Source organism: Scylla paramamosain, chromosome 11 (genome assembly GCF_035594125.1).
Source record: "Scylla paramamosain isolate STU-SP2022 chromosome 11, ASM3559412v1, whole genome shotgun sequence".
NCBI classification, from domain to species: Eukaryota; Metazoa; Arthropoda; class Malacostraca; order Decapoda; family Portunidae; genus Scylla; species Scylla paramamosain.
The window spans coordinates 28,775,108-28,786,022 of record NC_087161.1 but is presented as its reverse complement, the minus strand read 5'-3'; the positions used below and the strand labels follow the sequence as shown (position 1 = coordinate 28,786,022).

The 10,915-nt window shown below is 42.6% G+C and overlaps 1 protein-coding gene across 1 annotated transcript in view; it reads left to right on the top strand.

The window, feature by feature from the left end:
* Positions 1 to 9,541, top strand: part of LOC135105230 (ammonium transporter Rh type B-like) — a 20,891-nt gene extending 11,350 nt beyond the window's left edge. Inside the window, exons 5-10 of the mRNA XM_064013399.1 lie at positions 538 to 679; positions 4,998 to 5,161; positions 5,805 to 5,942; positions 6,370 to 6,503; positions 6,958 to 7,139; positions 8,393 to 9,541. Of these exons, the coding sequence (XP_063869469.1) occupies positions 538 to 679; positions 4,998 to 5,161; positions 5,805 to 5,942; positions 6,370 to 6,503; positions 6,958 to 7,139; positions 8,393 to 8,538 (906 nt within the window). The 3' untranslated portion in view covers positions 8,539 to 9,541. The remainder of the gene's footprint in view (positions 1 to 537; positions 680 to 4,997; positions 5,162 to 5,804; positions 5,943 to 6,369; positions 6,504 to 6,957; positions 7,140 to 8,392) is intronic.
* The last annotated feature ends 1,374 nt before the right edge of the window (positions 9,542 to 10,915 follow it).

Here is a 10,915-nt window from a genome sequence, read left to right as displayed (position 1 = left end):
TGTTTGTCTGTTTGCCTGTCTATCTGTCCATTTATCTATCTATCCATTCATGTGTGTGTGTGTGTGTGTGTGTGTGTGTGTGTATGTGTGTGTGTGTGTGTGTGTGTGTGTTTGTTATACATGAGGACAGCCACCCAACCACCCACCCACACACACACACACACACACACACACACAAAAAAAAAAAAAAAAAAAATGAGTAGACTTATCAGAACTGATGACAGATACAATCATCCCTTTATCAGCAAGACACGAATGAAGTAAGTAGTAAGCAGGATCCCAGATATTCTCTCTCTCTCTCTCTCTCTCTCTCTCTCTCTCTCTCTCTCTCTCTCTCTCTCTCTCTCTCTCTCTCTCTCTCTCTCACGAGTCAAGAATGTCCGAGGCACGTACCTCATATATCACTGAATCAATAAACATTTGCGTAGCTGAATTTCAATGACGGACAAACCATTTAAGTTACACGAGTACTAATAGGATATCTGGGTTATTTGACAGAAAAAAAATGCCCCTTTTATCACACTTGCTTTCTTGCAGGCTATTGACATGGGTGATTCGATGTTCGTGCACGTCTTCGGGGCCTATTTCGGGTTGGCTGCGAGTCTGATGCTCTACCGCCGTGATGTCTCGACAGAGAAGGAAGGCTCCAGCTACCAGAGCGACATGTACGCCATGATAGGTGTGTCTGCCTTTAATCTTTTTCGTTTTCTTTGGTTAAGTTAGTGACGTGTGCGTTTTCTTTTTTTTCGTGATGTGTCTGTGTTGTTTTGAATAGTAGTAGTAGAAGTAGCAGTAGTTCAATTCAATTCAATATTCTTTATTCACACAAGATGTGTACACAAACTAAAATACATACTAAAACTAAAAGAAAGAAAAACATTTCATTTAATTATTAAAAAAAAAGACATAAATTTATACTAAATTAGACAATATCATACTGAATCCGACGTCACTCGGTGCACAAAGCATCAATCAACATCTTAGTTTCCCTTACATCTAAGATTGTGGTATCACATCTATCCCTCATCAAACACAATTCACGAATTTGTGCACCAGTCCGTGCAAGTTCGTACTGGTCACACTGCAGCTGCGTCCAAACCTTATTGATGTCTCCAATATTCATATTAAATTTGTATGAAAGATATCTTACATTACTGCCCATTATTGAATGTCTTCCATAAACCCCCATTCTTCCTATTGTTCTTATAACCATATTGTCTGATGTTAATATTTGGTTTATAAAAGCAATCTCCCGTTTTGCGAACCACATTTCTGGGGGCATAACATTAGCAATGTGAGGAAGCAGACTACAGTGTGTGGTCCAGGGCAGCTTCCACACTCGACGCACTGCAACCCTCCACGCTCGGTACACCGCTTCCATGCTACCATCACACACATTTAAAAGTTGACTACCATAAAAACTAGAACAATATTTAAAAAACAAAGTATTTCTTACATGTGACAGTCCACCCTTAAAACGGGATAAAAATGAATTACATTGTCGATAAAAATCAGTCACACATTTAGAAGTATCACATTTAAAAATATTTCTTCCTAAAACATTTCCCAGGTGTACAATTTCCTCCATAATATCAATAGTTTTACCATTAATTTCTACATTAGGAATTATATTACTTCTTTTATTACCGTGGAAAACTATTAATTTGCTTTTCTTTTCGTTATACACAATGTCATATCTCGATGCATAATCTACACAGATGCTTATCATCTTCTTGAGAGCAAAAACACTTGGTGCTAGACCTTTTAGGTCATCAGCAAACCCGAAGGCTCCTGCATAGGTGCCACCCATGTAGCAGCCAACGCCAGAGTCTCGCAATTCCGTGAGTAACCCGTCTACATAAACACAATACAGTATAGGAGAGATCACACCACCTTGTTTGACTCCATTACTCACTTCAAATGTACTAGACAGTAAGTCATTCCATCTTACGCTTAGTTTTTGATTTACGTACATGTTTAACAATAATCTACATATAAGAGGACATACATTACGTTTCAATAGAATATCAAATAATTTGCAATAATTAACTCTGTCGAAAGCCTTGCTTGCATCTAAAGTAAACCCATAAACAGTTGTACCTTTAGATACATAATAAGACACAGTTTCTCTCACCATTGCTGTACACATAGTAGAGGATGTTCCTTCTTTGAACCCAAACTGCAAATCATTGGTCAATAGTTTATCCCTTTCTCTCATCAATACAATATTATCCAGTATTTTACTCATCAAACTACTAAGAGTAATCGCTCTGTAATTTTCACTGGTATTAAGATTTGCCCAACGACCTTTAGGAAGCGGTATCATAACCCCTTTCATCATGCTGTGGGGAGAGAAACCGTGCCTCAACATGGCTGAAAACAGTACAGACAAGTGTCCGTATAACACATCACCAGCATGTATGAGATGGTCAGACATCAGGTCACCCTCACCTTCTCCCTTTCCAGGCCTCACTCTCCGCAGTGCTTGACGCACCTCATCAGGCGTAATCAAGAGTATACTTTCATTACTATTTTTCTGACAAGAAATTACACTGTTGATGGCAGATTTTAAGCTATCCATCTCATTTGTATCGTATGAGGTACTGTTGTAAAGCTCTTCAAACTTTCCTTTAAATAAATCAGCTATATCTTTAGGACAATGTTTTCCATCAACTGCCTTAGGCGTTTTTTTCTTCTGTTTTCCCTTGTTTCTTACAGATCTCCAAAACTGTCTACCAGAAGCACTAGCCTGCAAACTCTCAGCTAATTTCTCTGTAGTTATTAACTCTTCTTGCTTTATAACCATCTTGCGTGCTTGGTGATAACATTTACGTGTTGTACGGCGTATTTCGGCAATGAGACCTTGCTGAGGTCGTTCACTGTCTACCCATAACCTGTGCCAAAACAAAGCAGTGCGAAAATAACCCTCAACACAATCATTCCAGCCTGGCACAATTTTCTTAACTCTCCCACAATTTGTCCTTGGTATACACTCTTTACTTGCCTTTATAAGTGCATTGGTGATATGATCATAAAATGCTGCTATTTCCATTTCATGCTGGGTGCACATATTATTTCTACACATTAACATATCTTCCGGTAGGGGAACATTTAACAGATATCCAGTGACTAACTCTTTATACCTTAATATATCCTCAGTATTTGCCTTATGCCAACATATGCGCTCGAAGGTCTCATGCTCAATATTTTCCACATTATAAGAAATAGTAACATCTAAAACACACTTTATAGCTATATGGTCTGATGGATTGTTTACAGAATCAATAGTAGTATAAGTCTGAAGGAAGTTAGATATATTGTCTGATATCAAAAAATGATCTATCAGGGATTTAAAATTATTTCCTTTACTGCAATAAGTATAAGCAACTGTGGATAAGGCATCATTATCACAACAATAAAACCTGTACTCATCGATAAATTTAACAAAGGCCCGTGTCTGGGGCGTAACACGGCTAAAATCAGTATTAAAATCACCACCTACTAATATAAAATCTATATCATTACTAAGACTAAGAACTGCTATATCACTCAGTATATTTACATATTCATTCACATTTTGGTCACTTCTTTGATCATCACAGGGCATATATACACATATCACCAAACCCGTTTGTTCTGGTAAATGAACTCGAACAGCACACAATCGTTTGGATTCATAAGGTACAGGAGTGACACGAAACCGCTTGGAGTCACGCCACAGGATGGCTGCTCCGCCGTGCGGCCTACCCCGCACCAGCCGACCCTCCTCCATGGCGCTGACCCCGTGCACATTCACACCCTCACCCACTCCATAAAACCAATCAAGCTGACTCATAAACAAACCATGCTCCTGGATTAAAAAAAAATCACTTTGATTATAAAGCTCACTTAGGAACGGTGCCCTTAAATCATCTGCATATTCACAATTATATGAAACACACGTTACGTTACTAGTAGTGGTACTAGTAGTAGTAGTAGTAATAGCAGTAGTAGTTGTAACACGTTTATTCATTTTACTTTATTTACTTTATTTATTCATTTTTATTGTGTTTAGTAAGGACCATTGCAACCTCTTAGCTCACTTCCTTCCTTTCCTTCTCCTCCTTCTTGCGGACGAGTACTTCTTTGTTTAATACGATACCTGAGCACCTCCTCATTCTGTCCTCGCCTCCTCCACCTTCTCCACGCCACTGCTGATCTACCTCCTCCTCTCTTCCTTCTCCTTGCCTCTTCCTCCTCCTCCTCCTCACTCACTCACCTCTTCTTGCTCAATGGTTGTCTTTTCTCTCACGTCTCTCCTTACCCAAGTAGTATAAGTGAAGAGGTCGTCTCTCTCTCTCTCTCTCTCTCTCTCTCTCTCTCTCTCTCTCTTAAAGTGAGGGAGCCACAAGCTGGGGTCGAGAAATTATCATGAAGGGCAAGTAAGCTTTCTGATTAAAATCCCTGAGGTCACCATAGTCAACGCCGTCCCTGCCTCGAAGAACAGTGATTCAGAAATGTTTGTGGCCATCTCTTGGTAGCGAGCGGCCTTAAAACACTTATTTGTTCTTCACGCTGGATTTATATAGCAGGGTGAAAGCTTCAGACGGGGGAGGAAGGGCGGTGGGAAGAGGAATTAAGGAGAAGTGGGTAGGTGTACTAGGGGAGCCCGAGGGTGTGTGTGTGTGTGTGTGTGTGTTTGATGATTGCAAGTATGAAGAACTACCGTCAAGTTCCGTTGTTTGTACGAGGGACTGCGAAACAAAGTACCATCACGCTCTCTGACAACGAGGTATAAAGATAATTTCTAAAAGACCAGGTGACTATTTTCACTTGTCTTTCCTTCGCTTTCATTGAAGCCTCACAGAACATAAGGAAGTAAGGGAAGCTGCAAAAAACCGTGGCAGTCTCTGAATGAAACATGTCAACCTATTACGGCTCATATACACGAAATAAAACCTCGTTAACAGTAGCCCGAGGCAGGGACACCTTGAACACCTACTACTACTCCTCCCCAGGCACCGTGTTTCTGTGGCTGTACTGGCCTTCCTTCAATGCTGGCGCTGCCCCGGGGGACGACCAGCACCGCGGCATCATCAACACCTACATCTCCCTCATCGCCTGCTGCGTCACCACTTTCGCCCTCTCCTCTGTGCTCGACAAAAATAAGAAGTTTGACATGGTGAGTTTTGGACCCCGTATTTTGAAACGCTTTGCTCTCACACAAGAACGCAAGAGAGATGATTAGTGAGGTTCCCATGAGTGGAGTGTTTTTTTTTTTTTCATGCTGATGAACTATCGATAGAATCTTGAAAACATCCTGAAAACCCCCAATAACTTCTGCTAGGGCCTGTTCAAAGTCGTCTAGATAAAAACAGCGAAAGATGTGAGAATGGTTGGTTGGTGGTGGGCTGGTGGACCTGAGGAGACTGTGAGACTGAGATAATAAAAGTGTGTTGTCCGGAGTAGGGAAGGTGGGAGAGTGAAGGTTTTGGGAGAAATGAGAGTTGCAAGAATGTGTTTGCAGCTTCACAGGAAGATCGTGTGCCAAGAGCGGCCGGGGGAGGTATGAATGATTATTGTCTCATGATGAACTGCACGCAAACAAACACGGGACTGATTTGTTGTGTTCTTGTGCTGCTGTCTGTAGTAGACTTCTTTGCCTCGTCTTTTCCTCTTTTTCTTCCCATTCTCCTCCTCCTTCAACTCCTTTTCATTGTAATCCTGAAAACCAATATGACCTAAGAAAATAAACGTTTGAATAGCTGCCTGCCTGAGACGCTGTGCCACTCCTGACTCTTCCCTCTGCCTCCCTTCTGCCTCAGGTCCACGTCCAGAACAGCACCCTGGCAGGCGGTGTGGCGGTCGGGACAGCAGCTGACTTGATGATCCACCCTTGGGGCGCCGCGCTCCTCGGGATCCTAGCCGCCCTCATCTCCGTCAGCGGTTACGTTTATATCACTGTGAGTTTCTCTGTCACCATGAGTGTTTTGTGCATGGCGGAGTAGGTGTTCTGAGTCTCTGATGGCTGCGTGTTGTGTGTGTGTTGTGTGTGTGTGTGTGTGTGTAAGTGTGTGTGTGTGTGTGACTGGTCTCTGTGTAGCATGTGGCTGAGCATCGTTTGGTGACGGTGTGTTGCGTGTTTGAACAGTAAACATTAAAGAACATAAGGAAAGGAGGGAAGCTGCAAGAAGCCATCAGGCCTACACGTGGCAGTCCTTGTATGAATCCTACCTGCCTTTCTATTTCTACCTATCATCCTCATCCATAAATTTGTCTAATCTTCTTCAAAAGCCCCTTGATACTTGCTGTGTTGCGTGTTTGAAGAGTAACACGTGTCATAGCATTTCACAAGGACCCTTCATCTTCTCTCTCTGTCTCTCCCCCCAGCCACTGTTAGCGTCACGGCTGCGCATCCACGATACTTGCGGTGTGCACAACCTACACGGCCTGCCTGGTATTCTAGCGGCCATTGCGGGGGCTGTGGCTGCCGCCCTCGCCTCTGAAGCTACTTACGGCCCCAGGTGAGCTCCCAGTTCAATGAAAATAGGTATGCATGAAGGTTGTTTTATTTATTTATTTTGTTCCCACTGTTTTGTTTCACTTTTGTATCTTTCTTTTCTTTACTTTGCTTTTCTTTCTTTCCTCCTTCCTTCCTTTTCACGATTTTTTCCACTTTTTTTGTATCTTCCTTCCCTTCCTTTCCTTCTTTCCTTCAAATTCTTTTCTTCCTTATTCCTTCCTTCTTTTCTTTTCTTCCTCGCTTTTTTTTCCATGTCTGTTTACCTACGTAGAGACTTGCCTTGAAATAATTAGTTATGCTTTTCTTTCTTTTCCCTTTCGTTCTCTCTTTTCTTCCTCCATTCTATCTTCCGTCCCTCTCTCATAATTACTCTACCCGTCTTTCCTCCATCTGCCTCCCTATCATCATGCACACGACCCTCACCCTCACCCTCATCCGCGCCCTCGTCCCACCAGCCTGTACGAGATCTTCCCGGCACGTATTCCTGTGGAGGGTTCCCCGGAGCTGGCGCGGCTGCAGGAGGCGTTGCCAGGCCTGGAGGGCGGTTCCGGGTTAACGGGGAGCAGCCAGGCACTCTTCCAGCTGCTCACCCTTGTCGTCACGTTGGTCATTTCCATCGCTGGCGGCATCGTGTCAGGTAGGGAAGATGTACAAGATCGTGTAAGGGAAGCTGCAAGAAGCCGTCAGGCCTACATGTGTATGGCAGTCCCTATATGAAACACTTACGTACTATTGGGAGAAAAACAAACAGATAAAAAACTGAAAACTGGTGAATTATTTCGATAGCATGAGAAAAGTGTTAATCATCAGGTAAAAAAGAACTATGACATTCAAGATTATTCATTTTCATCTCTCAGGTTTATACCAGATTGGAGTTTTCCTAATAGTACTTCTTTCCTATATAAGAACACGACGTAAGGGAGACTGTAACATGGCATGACACTATTACACCTCGTAGCATCCCACAGTAGGATAACGCACTATGAAACATCGGAACAATGCATAAAATACTACAACGCACCATGGCAACCTTGCAAAAGGGAATAATACGTAGGTGGAAATAAGTAGGCGTGTTTTATACAAGGACTGCCACGTACAGGAAAGCCTGATGACTTCTTGCAGCTTCCCTTATGTTCTTGTGTCTCAAATGTTTATAAGGCGTCTTTCAAGCTTACATTCGTTGGAAAGCCGTAGAGTAAAACAGAAGAGGATCTGATAAAGGTACTCAAGTGATATAGATAAGATACGTAAGGTTAGTTATATGGAAAGAAATGGAAGTAAAGGGGTTAGGCTTGTTAAAATTATATTTGAGAGAGATAGGAAGAAATTGGTTTACAAAGAGTGGTAGATTACTGGAATAGACTTACTAATCACGTTGGTAGTGCCGAGTCAACAGGCAGCTTTAGAATAAGACTGATAGGTGCGTATGCGTGTGAGGGTTGCATACAGTGTGTCACATGTAGGCCTAGTGGCTCTTTGCAGCTTTAAATTGTGTTCGTATACCACAGTACGCCATAACACACCTTAACGCACCATAACACACCATACAACACAGCCGATCACACCATAACACGGTACAATAAACTTTAATACACCACGATATACTGTAACACACCATAACACACCATGCACACTAAAGCACTATAGTCTCCTTAATTCATCTCTACATAACATGGCTCTTTATAACGCATTTATAACACTAGAATAAACACAACACCGCCACCGCTACCACCACCATCACCACCACCACTAACAACAACAATAACAACAACAACAACAACAAAACAACCTGACAGGGAGGCGCCAAGAAGACTGTGAAAGATAAGACAAAAACCGGTGTCGCGTTTGTATGAAAGCAGAGCATGCATTTAAACACGCCTTTTCTGACAGGTTTCATACTGCGCCTCAGCCCTCTCTCGGTGCTCAAGACGGAGGAACTGTACGAGGATGAGAAGTGGTGGATCATGGAGACTGAGGATGACGAGGGGCACAAGGGTAGCGTCACTATCCCCATGGCAGACAACGGGGCACGATAGATGGCCACGCGAAGCCTCAGGAAAGCCAAGCCAGCAGGCCATTGAAATGACGAAGAGGATCGTCGTTCGCAGATTGCCAGTATACGCACATACATATACTATTTTGCATGTATACATATGCCAAAAGACAAGCACATAGCTAGAAGTACGTATATACATATTATGAAGCTCGAAGGATGGGGGACTCTCTCTCTCTCTCTCTCTCTCTCTCTCTCTCTCTCTCTCTCTCTCTCTCTCTCTCTCTCTCTCTCTCTCTCTCTCTCTCTGTCGGTTTCATAGGCAAATAAATAGTTCAAAAGAATTACAGAAAGAAAAAAAAAAGATAGTTAAGAGCCCCTGTCCCTGGAGTTCCCAATGAGTATATGTGGCAGAGTAGCAGCATATAACAGGTTGGTGGTCGCGGGTGGCGATGCTCACTGCTTACCCATCACATGGTCAGCTCAGAGGAGATTATCAAAACACCTCATAATACGTACGTTATTAGACTGAAGATTTCTTTTTTGATGTGTAGAGTTTTAGTGTGTGTGTGTGTGTGTGTGTGTGTGTGTGTGTGTGTGTGTGTGTGTGCCCTTGTTTGCTTGCAAGACTCAGCCAGCCAACCAACTTCCAGTGTATCTCCCTCCCATAGAGCGCTGCTACAAGGAACCAGGTTCTGAAACACTTCCATGCTGCATCCTGACTACTTTCAAAAGGCTCTAGTTAAAGTTTACACGGGTTTTCGAGCGTGTTTTTACGGTTCTGATGACAGAGAAACACTCTTGAGAATCCGGGTAATAATGTTTGTGGCCTTTAAAAATAATGGTGAGAGAGCAAAGCGTTTCAGAATACGGACGGGTTTCTGCAGTTCAATCTAGATTTTGTGCTGTGAAACTAGGAATCTTCTGTCATTTTGTTGATGATAAACTTGTCTCGCCTTCTCGAATACGGAAAGTCTCTCTCTCTCTCTCTCTCTCTCTCTCTCTCTCTCTCTCTCTCTCTCTCTCTCTCTCTCTCTCTCTCTCAGCTATTATCATCCTGTAAGGAGACTCAAGAATGTCATTATTTTGAGTCCAGCCGCCTACGTAGATTCCAGTTCACATAGTCACCGTAGTAAGACCAGGGCTGCGAGGACCATATTCACTTCTGCGCCGCATTTCCACCACATTCAAAGGGCTTTAGTTGAAGTTACACATTTCTATATTATGAACAGCGGAAACACTCATGAGAACCCGGCCAATCATCTATGTGGCCTTTGAAAATAGTTATGGTGAAAGAAAATAACATTTCAGAATACGGGGCTAATTCTGCAAGACTAACACGATGCCTACTTTTATGTTTTAGGAGTGTTTTTATTCGTAACATATCCTGGCTTAGGGAATACAGTCTTCCAAGCTGCATCTAAGATAACGGAAGGGAACATATAGTAAATTGATGAGTAAGGAAAGGAAAAACGTTTATACACACGATGGACAGTCGACATTTCGGGTTTGTACCGTACACTTCTATCCATTTGTAACTTTGTCAAAATTGGATGAGTGGAAGCACAAGAAAGGAGTGACGTGGCAGGCAAGTGTGTATGTGCAGGAGTGGCCAAGGGGAATGGCGTGCCAAGAGAGAGAGAGGGCAGTATAATGTGATGACTACTTTGAAAGAGCTCTAGTTGAAGTGACACGGGTTTTTAAGAGGTTTTTTTTTATGATTCTAGTGACAGATTAACAAGATTTCTATATTATTAACAAGAGAAACACTCTTGAGAACCCGGCGTGTCATTTCTGCGGCCTTTAAAAATAATCGTTGTGAGAACAAAGCGCTTCATTACTCCAACACAGAGGTTAGCAGGTAATGAAACTCTCTCTCTCTCTCTCTCTCTCTCTTCACCAGTGTCAGGTTCTTTCTGGATCTCTAGACTCACTTATTACATGTGTGAGATTATGATGAGCAGGCAGGAAAGCAGACAGGGCGCACAGCTCAGCGTGTGGTATCGCATCCCGGAAGTCGGGCAGCGAACACGCTGGTCATAGTTGAGCTGCATTAATATGAGAGTTTTACTGTGCTATGATCAAGTACTTTTACGAGGCATCTTTGTGTCTTTACCGCCAGCCTGGATCCCTCAAGTGCCCTACAATGGTCAGGTGCAGCCATGAAGATGTCTCGGAAAGGCAGAGTATAGTTTTCTAAGCACCATTTTGTACGTCCGCAACATAACCAATTAATTGTTTCGTTTATAGGACAAAACAGCTACATTAAAAATATCTAATTGATATATGTGTGTTATTTAAACTTTGAATGTCATGGTTTATCATTGGGACAGCCTAAGCCACAGTGATTCCCTCTCACGACTAGAATGTGCGAAGCGGAAATCTTGTGTAATATTGACCCATTACTCAGAGGAACAAAA